Source organism: Rhinoraja longicauda, chromosome 6 (genome assembly GCF_053455715.1).
Source record: "Rhinoraja longicauda isolate Sanriku21f chromosome 6, sRhiLon1.1, whole genome shotgun sequence".
Classification (NCBI taxonomy): domain Eukaryota; kingdom Metazoa; phylum Chordata; class Chondrichthyes; order Rajiformes; family Arhynchobatidae; genus Rhinoraja; species Rhinoraja longicauda.
Genome location: NC_135958.1, coordinates 33,497,171 through 33,513,937, shown reverse-complemented (window position 1 = coordinate 33,513,937; position 16,767 = coordinate 33,497,171). Strand labels below are relative to the sequence as shown.

The 16,767-nt window shown below is 43.8% G+C and overlaps 1 protein-coding gene across 2 annotated transcripts in view; it reads left to right on the top strand.

Moving 5' to 3' along the window:
* The window catches only part of plcg2 (phospholipase C, gamma 2), a 203,409-nt gene that overhangs the window by 108,659 nt on the left and 77,983 nt on the right, over positions 1 to 16,767 (top strand). For both annotated transcript variants that reach the window (XM_078400761.1, XM_078400762.1), the window contains exons 2-3: positions 7,158 to 7,310; positions 15,147 to 15,240. In XM_078400761.1, the coding sequence (XP_078256887.1) occupies positions 7,158 to 7,310; positions 15,147 to 15,240 (247 nt within the window). The remainder of the gene's footprint in view (positions 1 to 7,157; positions 7,311 to 15,146; positions 15,241 to 16,767) is intronic.

The window sequence follows — 16,767 nt, the reverse complement described above, 5'->3', positions numbered from 1 at the left end:
ACTAATTAACTGGCAAAAACCTGTACAAAAAACTTCATATCAAACTATTATACTGTATGTCTTTGAAGTATTAGATTGTGAATAGTAATCGGTATTCGGTCGGAACCACACATTACCATGATTTATGCATGCTAATTTATCACCTGGTTTTTAATTTTAATAACCACATATCACATAATACCGAGAACTATCCAAAAGTCGATTCTTCCATAGTCCCAGACACCTATAATTTATGTAAAAAAACGCACCCCGCTCAACTCCTTGAAACCTTTCCCCCTCTCACCTCAAAGCTACGCCCTCTAGTATTTGATATCTGCGCCTTAGGCAAAAGATTCTGATTGTCTACTGTCTCTCAGCCTGCAATGCTTCCGAGAAAATAGTCCAATTTTGTCCAACCTCTTCTTATGGTAAATGAATGCCCTGTAATCCTGGCAAACCTCTTCTGCATCCCCTCCAAAGCCTCCACAACTGGATGGGTGTTATTCTGGCTGGAGGTCTGTAACCAGTGGAGCTCCACATGGATCTTTGCCGGGATCTCTGTTTGTGATATATAAATAATTTGGACTTAAACTTAGTGTAAGAAAATCACTGCAGATGCTGGTACAAATGGAAGGTATTTATTTCACAAAATGATAGAGTAACTCAGCAGGTCAGGCAGCATCTCAGGAGAGAAGGAATGGGTGACGTTTCGGGTCGAGACCCTTCTTCAGTCTGAAGAAGGGTCTCGACCCGAAACGTCACCCATTCCTTCTCTCCTGAGATGCTGCCTGACCTGCTGAGTTACTCCAGCATTTTGTGGACTTAAACTAAACTTAGATGAGTTGGTTAGAAAGTTTGCATTCAACAACAAAATAGATGGAGTTTTGGATAGTGAGGGAGGTTGTCAAAGTATATACGTCATGATATCGATCAGCACCAGAATTGGGCAGAGAAAAAGCAGATGGAGTTTAATCTGAGTGAGTATGAAGTGTGGCACTTCGGAAGCTCAAATGTAAGAGGAAAGTATATAATGAATGGCAAGACTTGTAATAGCATTGATGTATGAATGAATGAATGAATGAATGAATGAATGAATGAATGAATGAATGAATGAATGAATGAATAAGTTTATTGGCCAAGTATGCATATATATACACAAGGAAGGTGCCTTGGTGCTCCGCTCACAAATGACCACACAAACATACAGTTAACAATTAAGAATAAAGCATAACACATCAAAACAATAAGGATGCAGAGGGAACTTGGGGCCCAACTGGATAGCTCTCCGAAAGTTGCAACCCAAGTAGATAATGTGGTAAAGATGCTGTGTGGTGTGCTTGCCTTCTTCACCGGTTCAGCATGGTGGATAAGAGTCGGGAGGTTATGTTGCTGCTTTATACACTTGGCTGCCCTTGGGATATTGTGTACAGTTCTGGTCAACTCTTTACAGGCAGAATGTAGAGGCTTTGGAGATGGTGCAGAAGAGGTTTACCAGAAAGTTGCCTGGATTAGAGGGTATTAGCTATAACGAGAGTTCATAGAAACTTGGATTGCTATCTCTGGAGCATTGGAGGCTGGGGAAGACCCGATAGAAGTACATACAATTGTGAGAGGCATAGATAGGATAAACTGTTGGGATCTTTTTCCTAGAGTGCATGGCTTTGAGGTGAGAGGGGCATAGTTTCAATGTGATGTATGCGGCATATTTACTTTACACAGAAGATGGTGGGCACCTGGAATGCATTGCTAGTGGTGATGGTGGAGGCAGATACTATATGGCATTAAGAGGTTTTTGGATAGGCATACGGATATGCAGGGAATGGAGGGATCACATGCAGGTAGAGGAGATTAGTTGTTTTGGCATCATTTCAGAATACCATAATGTATTAACTCTCTTTGTCGTTCAACTGATAGAGCCTGCCTTGAACAGTATTTGAGCTTTTCCTTTTACTTAAGTGCAATATTAATTCTGCTTCTTCCTCCACGGGTACTGCACAACCGATTGTATATTTGCGCAGTCTCTAATATAACTTGTGGTTTGCAGCCATGCAGCCAAATACCGAATCTTGTTAACTGCTCGAACTGCTGGTAGTTACCTACTTCCCTGTGATCATCTGCTAAAGTGGGCGATAGACAATAGACAATAGACAATAGGTGCAGGAGTAGGCCATTCAGCCCTTCGAGCCAGCACCTCCATTCAATGCGATCATGGCTGATCACTCTCAATCAGTACCCCGTTCCTGCCTTCTCCCCATACCCCCTCACTCCGCTATCCTTAAGTGCTCTATCCAGCTCTCTCTTGAAAGCATCCAACGAACTGGCCTCCACTGCCTTCTGAGGCAGAGAATTCCACACCCTCACCACTCTCTGACTGAAAAAGTTCTTCCTCATCTCCGTTCTAAATGGTCTACCCCTTATTCTTAAACTGTGGCCCCTTGTTCTGGACTCCCCCAACATTGAGAACATGTTTCCTGCCTCTAATGTGTCCAATCCCCTAATTATCTTATATGTTTCAATAAGATCCCCCCTCATCCTTCTAAATTCCAGTGTATACAAGCCTAATTGCTCCAGCCTTTCAACATACGACAGTCCCGCCATTCCGGGAATTAACCTAGTGAACCTACGCTGCACGCCCTCAATAGTTGAAGTTTACATTAGTTTATTGCCATGCCTCTCTCTGCTAGACAGGTAAAGTAATAACATGGTTGATTGTTCTCCTTAGACTCTAGACATTAGAGATACAGGCCCTTCGGTCCACTAAGTCCATGCCGTTCAGCGATCACCCCGTACACTAGAACTATCCTACACACTAGGGGCAATTTACAATTTTATCAAAACCAATTAACCTACAAACCTGTACGTCTTTGGAGTGTGGGAGGAAGCCGGAGCATCTGGAGAAAACCCACATAGTCATAGTCACAGTCCGTGGTGAAGCTATTGTCCATCTACATGAATCCCTGTGCCTGTCGAAATGTCTTTTAAACATCTTGATTGTATTCATCAACACTGAGTTCCAATTGTTAGCCACTAACTATGTGTAAAAAAAGGCCTGTCAAATTTCCTTTAGCACAAATCTCCTTTAACCCATCTATAATAATAATAATAATAATACATTTTATTTATATAGCGCTTTTCATATACTCAAAGACGCTTTACAGAGATTTTGAGAACATAGGGAAATTAATAAATAGATAAATAAGTAAATAAATAAATGAACAGAGAAAGGAGACAGTAGGTGAGGTGACCTTCAGTGGTTGAAGGCAGTACTGAACAGGTGAGACTTCAGCGATGTTTTGAATGTGGTGAGTGTGGGGGAGTCTCTAACGGTTTGGGGTAGTGAGTTCCATAGGGTGGGAGCAGCGATGGAGAAAGCCCTGTCCCCCCAGGATCTGAGTTTAGTCCGGATGTGGGGGGATAGGAGATTGGCAGCGGCAGAGCGGAGGGTGCAGGTGGGAGTGTGCCTGTGGAGGAGGTCGGTCAGGTAGGATGGGGCCAGGTTATGGAGGCCCCATCTGGAGGTTATAATTATGCCTCTAATTATGGGGAGGAAGGAACTGCAGATGCTGGTTTAAACAGAAGATAGACACAAAAAGCTGGAGTACCTCAGCGGATCAGGCAGCATCTGTGGAGAAAAGGAATAGGTGACGTTCTGGGTCGAGACCCTTCTTCAGACCTATTCAGATCTTCAGATCTGAAGAAGGGTCTTGATCCAAAAAGTCACCTATTCCTTTTCTACAGAGATGCTGCCCGACCCGCTGAGTTACACCAGCATTTTGTGTCTATGCCTCTTATAACTCCATAAACCACTGTCAGGTTACCCTCCTCGACCCTGCTCCTCGCTCCAGAGAAATAAGCCCAGCCTGTCAAACCTCTGCTCGTGACTAAAGTCCTCATGGAATGAGTGCTGGTGAAACGTGGCTCCATTGATTTCTGTGAAAACCGATTTTTGGTGTGAGGTTTAACTTGCATAAGAGCCATATCATGCAGCCATAGTTAACGGTGGTTAAATTCTCACCACTAGTAGGAATTTTTAGGGGAATATTGGATTAATGTTTGACCAAAGTGCCAGACACTTGAGAATTCAAGAAATGAAGCGCCTTGGAAATGGCTGCCAAAGTAGGGCCGGAAATTGGGTGGCTGGAATTGGTATAGAATAGGATAGAAGTGGCAGAGCTCAGGAAATGCTAATACAACATTGGGAAGTGTAGTAATGCACATTCCAGTCGAGATCCATGGCAGGTTGCCTCTGGGAATGATCATTATGAGTCCACTCTGGGACATGTTGATCCAGTAACCGTTGCAAATTATAGACTGCAGTCGAGGCCTCTTCAGCAGCAGTATTAACCATTTTGCTAGGGGATTTTAAAAGTCCTTTTATTTGTACTTTGAGTAGAAGAGAAACAGTGGGTGGTCTGTAAACAATTCTAGCTATGGTCAGTATTGTCTCAACGAGAAAGAAACATATTAACCTCAAGAAAAGGCGGAAGTGGCAAGGGTCATAAGGTCACTTGATTTATTAGGCAGGAAAAGTAATGCTGTACACCCAACTGTGTTTCTTGATAATCTAGGGACTGAGCGTGCAGGATTAATAGCACATTTACATGTCGAGAAGGCTGAGGAATGAATTCACTTCTCCCCGATGTTACTTCTATACTGTAGTACACTGCTTCATGGTTAGGACTTCTGTGGCACAAACCACTTCCTTGTGCTCTTCCTATTATAGTAGTTCGTGTCGTGTGCATACATCATCTGTTGCTGCAAACATGACAGCAGTTTCTTTACTCGCTTGTTGCAAAGCACCAAGCCCATCAGATTTGCGAGCACTTTGCATTCTTCCTTGTGGTCATCAGTGGACAATGGGGTACCTGTTAGTTAAAGAGTGATGAGATTGTGAAGTCTTAGAACACATGTCAACCACAAAATTAGTTTGCAACCTGCTGCATGCAAACATGTCCTCTGGGCTCAGTCTTAACGAGATGAAATATTCTGCTTAAATTCACCACATCGAGGAAATATTGGATCAAGTTACCAAAGCTAGGCCTGAAGGCGTTGTCATCTGTTGCAATGACCAACATTGTAACATTAATTTACATATTGCAAACAATTACATGCAAATAATTTAGGCAAAACCATGTCAATATTTGGCTGAGGGTTTGCAGTCTGTGATTCCATCTTTTGTGATGGACAATGGACACTTGAATTTAAGCAGGAAGTTTGTGTTCACCTGGAGCCTAAATGCTTCCAATGTGCTTTACAGGTAGATTTGATGGCTGATGTAATGCAAGAATTCAATTGTATTCAGGAAAATCCTACATACCATTATGAAATCTAGTTTTGGGTATTAGTTTGAGAGTTAAATGCAAGGTCGAACAGAGGCAGATCCTTGTGGATGCTCTTTCAATGTTGTTGGAATCATTTATATATAAGTGAGAAGCCAGAAATGGCCTCTGTTTTATCGTAGATTCAAGAGTGTTTTATTGACATATGTCCCAGAATGGAACAATGAAATTCTTACTTGCAGCAGCACAAAAGATAACCCATGCGGTCACAGGGAGAACATACAAACACCATACAGACAGCCCCTGTAGTCAGGGTCCCTAGCGCTGTAAGGCAGCAACTCTACCCTCTGCGCCAATGTGCCGTCCCACATGATGGGATGGCTTAGGTTATTGTGATAAGCATTGGTCATTTTGCATAGGGAGGGGGCTGTGGGGTAGAGAAAGCGGCCAGCAAGTGGTGTGGTTGATTACAGAACTGTAGAGATGTGACCTTGGGCAAAAGACAAAGCATTGAACTCTTGATCAGGAAATGGTGCATGGCGCAGAGGGACTTCAGACTGAAAACAAATTTTATTACGTGGGACGGGGAGTTAATAAGAATATGTTGAAATGCAATTCATGAGCATTAAATACATGTGGGAACATGGCACTTCATCAGACTTGTGACCAACAATTTAAGTCAGTGCTCGGTGGAGCTGCGTGTTCTATTTATGCTGCACCTAATAGAGTCATGGAGTGTCATAGAGTGATACAGGCTCTTCGGCCCAACTTGCCCACACCGGCCAACATGTCCCAGCCACACTAGTCCCACCTGCCCACGTTTGGTCCATTTCCCTCCAAACCTGTCTTATCCATGTACCTGTCTAACTGCTTCTTAAACATTGGGATAGTCCCAGCCTCAACTACCTCCTCTGGCAGCTTGTTCCACACACCTGCCACCCATTGTGTGAAAACGTTACCCCTCAGATTCCTATTAATTTTTTTCCCTTTCACCTTAAACCTATGTCCTCTGGTCCGCAATTCACCTACTCTGGGCAAGAGACTGTGCATCTGCCCAATCTATGCCTCTCATAATTTTACACACCTCAATAAGATCACCCCTCATCTTCCTGAGTTCCAAGGAATAGTTCCAGCCTACTCATCCACTCTCTATAGCTCATACCCTCTAGCCCTGTCAATGTCCTCATAAATCTTCTCTGTAACCTTTCCAGCTTGACCACATCTTTCTATAACTTGGTGCCCAGAACTGAACACAATACTCTAAAAGCGGTCTCACCAACGTCTTATACAACTGCAACGTGACCTCCCAACTGCAACATGACCTCCCAATAAAGAGACTCATTAGATGATTAAGAATAAGCATAGACTGTATTGAATTCCTTTCGGTTCTGTACTTGTAATCAGTGTTTACATTTGGGCGGTACAATCACACAGCGGTAGCTGTTTTACAGAGCTAGAGTCCTGGGTTCAATCCCATCTACTGGTGCTGCCTGTACAGAGATTGTACGTTATCCCTGTGCTCGCGTGGGTTTTCTCCGGGTGCTCCAGTTTCCTCACACACTCCAAAGACGTGTAGGTTTGTAAGCAAATTGGCTTCGGTAAATTGTCCTTAGTGTGTAGGTTGGAACTAGTCTGCAGGTGCTCGCTGGTTGGAGAGGACCCGGTGGGCCGAAGGGCCTGTTTCATGCTGCATCACTAAGCTAAACTTAACTTATTGAGCTGCTGCCAATACCATAGTATTTGGATTCAGCGCTGTAAGGTTGCCCTGCAAACGACAGCAAAATTCACAGCATGTCACAATGTCACTTCGTGTATTCTCTTCGATACTGTGGTACTGTGTAGTGTCCTCACCAAAAGTCAATGCGCAGCATCTGATACAAATATCTTGCTTGCTCCTAGTTGATTTACAAGAGATCAAAGAACTGCGCCTTGGGAAAAACTCGAAGGACTTTGAGCAGATTTCGAAAGATCAAAGAGACAAATACAGCGATGATGTTTGCTTCACGGTGTTCTATGGCTCTGACTTTGTGCTGAACAATCTCAGTTTGGCAGGTGAGTGCCCAAATTAATTCACCGTCACTGTCATTGCCCCTGAGCTCTGGATTAATGCAATGGATTCATTCTCCATTTTGAATATTAAAGCTATGTTGTTAATAGAGTGGTGTTTGGAAGGGCAAAACCTCTGGGGTAAATAAAAGTTTGGTGACAAATTGAAAGGCAGGTGTTGTTCAAAATGATAACAGCTCTGGGAAACTTAATGCATTTTCCTCAGAAACCTACAGTTGGATTAACATGAGTGCATATATCTGAATTACTGTTATGCATTTGTAAATATTGCCCATCACGAATCGCTGATGTGGAAGTTCATTGCTCAATCACTGCAGTCCTTCAGTGAAAATAGTCATAGAGTCGTGGAGTGATACAATGTGGAAACAGGCCCTTCGGCCTAACTTGCCCACACCGGCCAACATGTCCCAGCTACACTAGTCCCACCTGCCCGCGTTTGGTCCATATCCCTCCAAACCTGACCTATCCATGTACCTGTCTATTTCTTAAATGTTGGGATAGTCCCAGCCTCAACTACCTCCTCTGGCAGCTTGTTCCATACACCCACCACCCTTTGCGTGAAAAAGTTACCCCTCAGATACCTATTAAATCGTTTCCTCCTTCACCTTAAACCTATGTCCTCTGGTCCTCGATTCACCTACTCTGGGCAAGAGACTTTCACAATGTTGTGAGGTTGGGACTTCCAAGATTTAGAACAAGCCACTTAAAAAAAAATGTCAATAATCTTCCAAGACAGGAAAAGATGTGTGACTCGGACATGTGATGGTGGCTGTTTCTTGTTCAGCCTTCTAAATCCACAAACGTTACAATCTTTGCTGTGGGTTTATTTTATTGCCCATTATTCTACAATTAACAAGGCACTAAATAAATGGGTTGTATCTTGTCTGAGGTGTATGTGCTTTTCAAGTGAGTATATTAAAGGTCTCTACTATAAAGTTTGCAATCTCTGTAACAGTTATTTTAGAGATGAATTTTTAAAAATATAAAATGAATCAATGGACCATGCTGTTTAAATTAAAGGTATTTATTCACAAATTGCTGGAGTAACTCAGCAGGTCAGGCAGCATCTCAGGAGAGAAGGAATGGGCGACGTTTCGGGTCGAGACCCTTCTTCAGACTGATGTCAGGGGGGCGGGACAAAGGAAGTCCCGAAATGTCAATTTCAAAAGTGTCTTGCTTTAATTTGTGGGGTATCTCGTATCTATAATTAGAAATTCCACATAAGTCACACCATAAATTAGAAATGCATAGAATTATTATTGAAGTCAGGCCCTTTATTTCTCAAATTATAATTCAGATCAATAGTTACTAACTAATGAAAGAAAGAACGAGAGACATAGACAGACAGAGAGCACATGCTTGCAATCAAATCCAGTAAATTGCAATGTTGCTATTCTTTCTTTAGGTGCCTGTGGGTTTCCTTAGACCTACTATGGAATAAAACTGTAGAAAAATAATTATTGTATTACCAAAACTTCCAACATCCTTGAACTAGAAGGATAAAAAGAACGGAGCTTCACGCAGCTTGTGAAGTCAGCCATTTTGCTTTTCCAAGGGACATGAAAATATAACAGAAGTTCTTCAGCTTGTAACGTAGGAAGGAAATATAGTCTTTCCCTTATCTCTTTTATTAAATTAATCATATTAATATAATAAACTTTTCCACTGAATCTAAGTTTACAGTTCCTTCTCTTTTTCCCTGTGGGAAGAGTTAATCTAATTTCCCAGTCTTATAGTATCTGAATCAGTCTGTGGTGGTGAACCCACTCATTTAAATTTGGATTGGATGAAACAAAAGCAGTTTCTATCTACAATCCAGTAAAACTTCACAAAGGTAATTTAATTTAAAACCAAATGCTGTAATTTTGAATTTTGTCTTTGAGACCATATCTTATCTATTACAATGTTAATCTTTCACAGCTGTCAAAAAGTCCTACATTAAAAGAAAACATAGCAATATCTACAATTAAAGACTTTAATCTTCAGTCTTTACTTCAAATTTCCTTCCAAGATTGTACAAAGTTGAACACTTCCAACTACAATGGCAAGATCATGAATGGTTAACAACTTTCACTTCTGTGGAGATGTGTTGCTGAACACAAGCAGTGTATGCTCTTTAAAGAGCTACCTTCAAACATGCAACAGGTCGGCAAAGAATAAGACACTTTCACACACACTAAATCTAGATTCCCTTCACTGGCAATTTTTCGTTTCATCTTTCTCAGCACAGACTTAAAATATGCCTGCCAAGTTTTGGCTTCCTCGTTCAGTCTGTCTCTCTCAAGTAGCTCATGCAAACTTCATGTCAAACAGACTTGCAATGTTTTAAAATGTAGACTATTCCCACAATTGAAATCAGTTCAAAAACAAAAATGTGACTTGTTCTCAAGGCTTATTGTGGGAATGTTAGTGTAAAACACAATTCAAGGAGATTTTAAGACACGTAGGCTTTAAAGCAATGTTGCAAGTTATTGATAGTGGAAACACATTCTTTCAAAACGCCCATTTCAACCGAAGCTTCAACATCCTCCAAACGTTCTCACTTTCTAATCTATGATCTCCAACCTGTTTGTTCTCCATTGCTGTAATGCCTCACTGCAATTAAACACTGTCTCCCAAGGATATCTTCACTTCTGAACCATTTGTTGCCATTTACGTATGAAATATCCATCAGACTTCTCCTTTATGGGTTTTGCTTCCTGATAATCATTTAAAAGGAATTCAGCGTCAAAGACCACAGGACCATGTTTCCAATGTTTTACGGCAGCGTTGGTGGAGACATTGGCCTCTTTGTACTCTTGATGAATACTTTCTCACCTTCTCAATGTGCCTGGGTCTCACAGATCAACCCCCAAGAAGCCTTTATTAGCAACAGACGCTTGGAGGTTCTCAACCATTGAATGAGATCATCCTCTCCCAACGTCCAGCACTCCTTGTGTTTCATTATAAACAGGCCACAACCTGTGAGTAATCCGTTCTGTGTGTTCCTCTTTCCTCATAAGCTTCTCCGCTATGTTACTAAGTATTGTCAGAGTTACCAGATGGCAGGCATACGGACAAAAAGATTTGTTTACGTTGAGTTTGGATGGCCCAGCCAGGCCATCCCCATCCAGATTAAAAAGCAGACAAAATATTTTCATAGACACAAGGAACTCTACATGCTGGTTTACATAAAACGACTCAAAGTGCTGGAGCAACTCAGCAGGTCCGAGACAGCATCTCGGGAACATGTGGTTGGGCACTGTTTTGGGTTGGGACGCTTCTTCAGATTGATTGGATCGGGGGAGGATGTGGGGTGGGATAAAGCCTGGCAAGTGATAGGTGGATATGGGTGGGGAGGGTTTATGATAGGCAGGTGGGTGGACAAGGGTTAGAGATAGAAAGGAGACAAAAGGGTGTAAGATAAGGAGAGAGGGAGGAGTGAAATGTAAAGGCAGATGGAGGGCTAGAGGTGGAAGGAGACGGGGAAGGTGGAAGGGGGATAGGATAGTGGGAGAAATGGGTGTGCACATGAGTGGGGCACAGAGAAGATTGGGGGAGGAAAAGGGGGGGGGGGGATACCTAACATTGGAGAATTCAATGTTCATAGCATTGAGTTGTAAGCTACCCAATTGGAATATGAGATGTTGTTTCTCCAGCTAGCGTGTGGCCTCACTTAGATAATGGAGGAGGTCCAGGACAGGAAGGCCAGTACGTTGATGGGGAGGGGAGTTCCTATGGTTACCCAGTAGACCTAGATGGACCAAGTGTAAGTGTTGGGTGAAACAATCGCCCTGCCTATGTTTGGTCTCGCTGATGTAATTGGGGCCATATTGGGAATACCAAATGCAGTGAATGAAGCTCGAGGAGGTGCATGTGAACTTCCATCTCACTTGGAAAGGCTGCTGAGGTCTCTGATGAATATGAGGGAGAAGGTGTAGGGACCGGGACAAAGTACCTGGAGAGGAAGTGGTTTGGGTGGGAAGGGATGAGTGAACCTAAGAGCTGTGGGGGGAACGGTCTCTCCGGAAAGCTGAAAGGGGTAGGGATGGGAAGACATGACTAGTGTGGCATCATGTTGAAGGTGGCAGAAACGTTGGAGAATGATGCATTGGTCGCTAAGGCTAGTGGGTTGAAAGATAAGGACCAAGGGAACCCTGTTCTTGTTCCACCTGGTGAGGGACGGGGATCTAGAGCAGAACTGCAGTATTTTCCTGAGGGAAGATACAAATCTTTTCCTCAGGTTTGTCAAAACCGTGCATCAAAGCCATCTATATACTAAAGCTCTTGTTTGTTTGTTTGTTTCTGAACTACAGCCAAACGGTACACAATTTTAGGGCCACCTTACTCACCATCATCTTCCTTATGGTGTTAATGGAAGAGGTTTCATTGAAATCGGTGCTATATTTTTAAAGCTATTCACATTTTAAAGTTTAAATCTATCTCCAAGGGTGGGAGGGAGGAGGGGGTGGAGGGGGGAGGGAGGAGGGAGGGGAGGATGGTGGATAAGGGGGGGTTGAGGGGGATGGAGTGGGGGGAGGGGGGTTTGGGGGGAGGGAGGGGGAGAGGGGAGGGAGGAGTGGGTGGGAGAAGGGGGGAGGGGTGCAGGGAGGGAGGGGGGGAGGAAGTGGGGGAGGGGAGGGGGAGGATGGAGGGAGGGTGGGAGGGGGAGGGGGTGGAGAGAGGAGGGGGAGGGAAGGAGGGAGTGGGGGGGAGGGGAGGGGGGGTAGGCGAGGGTGCTACACCGATGCAGGTTTGGGCCCAACGGGTCCACTGGTCGAGTTAATTCTAAATGCAAAAAGCTTCTTTTGATGTCTTTTCCAAATGTGAAAATTCTAAAGTCCGCTGCTGCTTCCCTTAATCACGAGGAAGTAAAAGCTTCGTTATATCTCAACACTATGGGGTCTCCACCAATCCTCCTCCCATCCCCACACCCTGCTCCCCCAACTCCCCAGCTCCAGTCACTAGTGTTGCTCTCTGTGAGTCCACACACTGGTCAGCTTGGTGATCTCCCTGTGGTCATTGTCCCCATGTCTAGAAGTGGTCAAAGCTCTCCCTTGTTGCATGTGTCTTCTGCCCATGCAGGGGATGGATGGATGCAAGCCACCCTATTTGATTGCATCATCATCCGTTTCTGCACATCCACTTGATTTGATTGTTTCCGTCCTCAGTCTTCGAATCGTCCACTATCATTCAAAGAAATTTCATTCCATTTTGATGTTGAAATCCTTAAGATGTTGATGGGTGAGTTTTACTCTGTAAAGATTTTGTTGCTAATATTGCAAAAGTCTACGGGGGTAAATTCAGACTTCGGATATCCAGACCCATGATTGCTACCTCTCACCTTCAATTGCAAATCATGTTGATAGCTTGAACACAGGAGTTTGATGGAGAAATCTGATGTTTAAATATAATTGGACTCGTTTTCGTGTGCTCTGATAACTTTGGTTAGTGTTTCTTTGGTTAGTGTATTCATAAGGTCAGTCAATGGTGGAGGAGCCAGCGCTGCCGTCGCAGCTGCGGCTTGCCTGCAGTCCGTCAGTCTTTTGTGTTTTTTGTTGTTTTTGTATGAATTGTAGTTTTAATATGGTGTAGTGTTTGTATGTTATGTGGGGGGGAGGGGGTGGGAGGGAACGGGAACTGTAAAAAATTCTCTCTCCCGAACGGAGACGCGACCTTTGTTTCTGTGTCGTGTCTCCGTTCCCGTTGCGGCCTACCACCGGCCATGCACCTGGGACCACCTGGGGCTCTGGTTCGCAGAGCCCACGGCCCGGACTCACCACCTGCGGCGCTGGCTGCCTGCGGATGCTGCGGGAGCGGCTGCGACTCGTCTCCGGAGGCTCCGGCGCGGGCCGCGTGGACGTCAGAAGCCCGCAGGCCCCTGGATGGGGGCCGACATCGGGAGCTCCGGCAGCGGCAGAGGCAGCGTGTTCGCCCGCCCCGAATCGCGGGGCTTGGGTCGGCCCGCCGCGTACCTTTCACCGTCCGGCGCGGCCTGGAATAGGCCGTGGACCTTTCACCGTCCGGCGCGGCGCTCCAATGTCGGGAGCCCCGACGTGGCAAGTTCAACAGCCTGACCTCAGGAGAAGACGGCAGGGAAGAGAAAAGACATTCTGGCCTTCCATCACAGTGAGAAGGGACTGGAGGAGACTCACTGTGATGGATGTTTCTTTTGTTTGGTGTTAGTGTATGATTGTATGTGTTGTTGCATTTTTATTGATTATTCTTATTGGTCTTAGTGTTTCAACTGCGGGTAATGTTTCATTTCTCTACACATTTATGTGTATGTGACAAATAAATGACTATGACTATGACTATGACTGTGTCTATCTATGTACGGCTCTTTTGCTTATGAACAGCCAACTAATGCACAGTCCATACCCATGAATGAGAGTTCATGGTATTGGTGATATTGGTATGGGTTTATTAATGTCACATGTACCGAAATACAGTGAGAAACTTTATTCGCGTGCCATCCAGCCAAATCATACTATACACGAGTACTTTCAAGCCATGCATGAGTACAATAGGTAGTGCAAAGAGAAAAATACCCGAGTGGAGAATATAATGTTATGGTGTTACAGTTACAGAGAAGCTTGTGCAGATAAAAATGGTTTGCGTGATGGACTGCATTCCTTCCTCAACTCTCTGCAGTTCCTTGTGGGCTGGGGCACAGCTGTCGCCAAACCATTGTTATTATTGTTTATTTCTTTGTTGTTTGTTTTTTTGTGTGTACGTACATATGTGTGCGTGTGTGAGCGTGTATATGTATACATATATATGATCTTTATATATGTGTATTTGTGCGTATGTGTGTGTCTCTCGTTTATTATATTGTCTCTCGTTTATCATATTGTTTACGGTGTACTATGTTTACATATATGCTGTTGCGTTGCTGCAAGTAAGAATTTCATTGTTCTATCTGGGACATATGACAATAAAACACTCTTGACTTGAACCACCCTGATAGGATGCTTTCTGTAGTACATCTGCAGAAGTTGATTGGAGTAAGTCGGCTGCCCAGGACGTCACACGAACCAATCTCCCTTCCATTGACTCCATTTACACCTCACGCTACCTCGGCAAGACCAGTAGCATAATCAAAGACGAGTCGCACCCTGGCCACTCCCTCTTCTCCCCACTCCCATCGGGGAAAAGGTGTAGAAGTGTGAAAACACACACCTCCAGATTCAGAGAGTTTCTTCCCAGCTGTTACCAGGCAACTAAACCATCCTACCACAACTAGAGAGCAGACTATCTCTGTTTGGACTTTACTGGCTTTACCTTGCACGAAATGTTATTCCTGTTATCACGTATCTTTGCCCTGTGGATGGCTCGACTGTAGTTATGTATTGTCTTTCCGCTGAGTGGTTAGCACGCAACAAAAGCTTTTCACTGAACCTCAGTATGCGGGACAATAAACTAAACTCAACTCAACTCAACTCATTGTAGACACGCTGAATTTCCTTAGTGGGATGGATTTACTGGCTACTGCAGAGTTGTGGGCACCTTCGGTCACGTGGCAACTTAGTTTACAACCACATGTTGAACCTGAAAACAGTTTGTGTTACAAATAATTCTCAGGAACAGAACCTGCCATAAACTAGGACCTGTAAAAATAACCTTGTACAGTTTGCCATGTGTTTGTTTACAGATCTTAATAATTCCTGGGTCAATTCACAAGTGTAGGTTGCAAACCTGTCTTTGCAGTACAACCCCGGATTCCTATCATTGAATTTTACTTTAACCTTATTCCATTCTTCTTGCAGGTCTTACAACAGCAGTAGGCGAACGGACAATATGAAGCATGAACAGTTTCACAACTCTTTTCTATTTCTGTAGCTAATACCAAAGAAGAAGCTTCCAAATGGGTAAAGGGACTGGAAATCCTCTTCAAAGAAGCTCAAAATTCGGAAACGCCTTTAGTAATAGAAAGGTAGAGGAACATTGTCCATCTTATATCATAAGACGCTTTATCCGTCGTTTCTCCACACAAACAAAGCTGAAAATGTACCAAACATGAAAATTATGTTTATGTGCACAATTATGCCTAGAAATTGAATCAATTTGCTCCAGCAAGAAAGCAATTTATCCTCGATTAGATCACGTTTACAATAATTTCTGGATGAAATTATACCAAGTGGGAAATTAGCCTGGGCACAATCATGTATAATTCATCTCAGCTTGCCTGACATTTCTCTGGCATTAGTCCTGCACCGTATATTTCATCTCCTTTGGACAGAAATTGGAACCTATGACCTCACTAAACAAACAAAATGAACTAGGAACACATTATACGTGATAAAAAGGAACTGCTAAAGGCAGACACAAAATCCTGGAAGAACTCGGCGGGTCAGGCAGCATCTCTGGTGAAAATGGACAGGTGATGTTTTGCAAGGATGTATCTCTCTTGGGATCTTTAACCAACAATCAGCCTATCAGGGAAACTCCTTGCCTGAGGTTATCTGTTGACGGCCACAATTAGTCTGGTTTGTTTACGCCTCCAGTTTCTCCACCCCCCACCCCCACTACAATCAGTCTGAAGAAGGGTCCTGACCTGAAACGTCATCTATCCATTTTCTCCAGAGATACTGCCTGACCCCTGAGACACTCCAGCATTTTGTGTCTATTTTAGGAACACACTACGATGAGTTCAGTAATCAATGGCTCTTTATTCCAACATCAAGGTCCTGCTCACAGCTTCTGCTAGCCTCAGTTTGTACTGTTCTGGATGTTTGAAACCTCTCCACTGTTTGTTCCTTCACTGGGTTCAGTTTGGATATACAGTGCACATTCAAGCTGTTTGCAATGATCTATGCTTCAGTGTCCAACAGTGATTCAGTGATTAGTTTAGAGATACAGCATGGAAACGGGTCTTTCGGCCCACTGTGCTAACTATCAATCATTCGTTCACACTAGTTCTATGTTATCCCACTTTCTCATCCACTCCCTATGCATGAGGGACAATTTTACAGAAGCCAATGAACCTACAAACCTGCACGCCTTTGGGATGTGGGAGGAAACTAGAGCACCCAGAGAAAACCCACATGATCCCAGAGACAAATGTGCAAACTCCACACAGACAGCACCCAAGTTCAGGATTGAACCCAGGTCCCTGGCTCTACCAGCTGTGCCACTGTGCTGCCCTAAGTGCACATGTGGGCAGCACTCAATGCCATGACTATGCCAAGATCTCCTACATTGTGGCGTGTGTTTAACCCACCAAGAAACAGAAATCCAATTTCTAGGCATAAGTGTGTTGTATAGTATGTGTTATCACACGTAAAACATTACAGAAAAAAACGACCAAAATTCATGACAGAAAATCTCAGATGCTATTAAGAATTCCAGCAAAAGGTGTAAGTAATTAATTGCAGTTTGACACCGAATGACATTTAATTCCTTGTACAGAGCCTTGTGACATTAAGGGCAGCACAGTGATGCAGCGGTAGAGTGGGTGCCT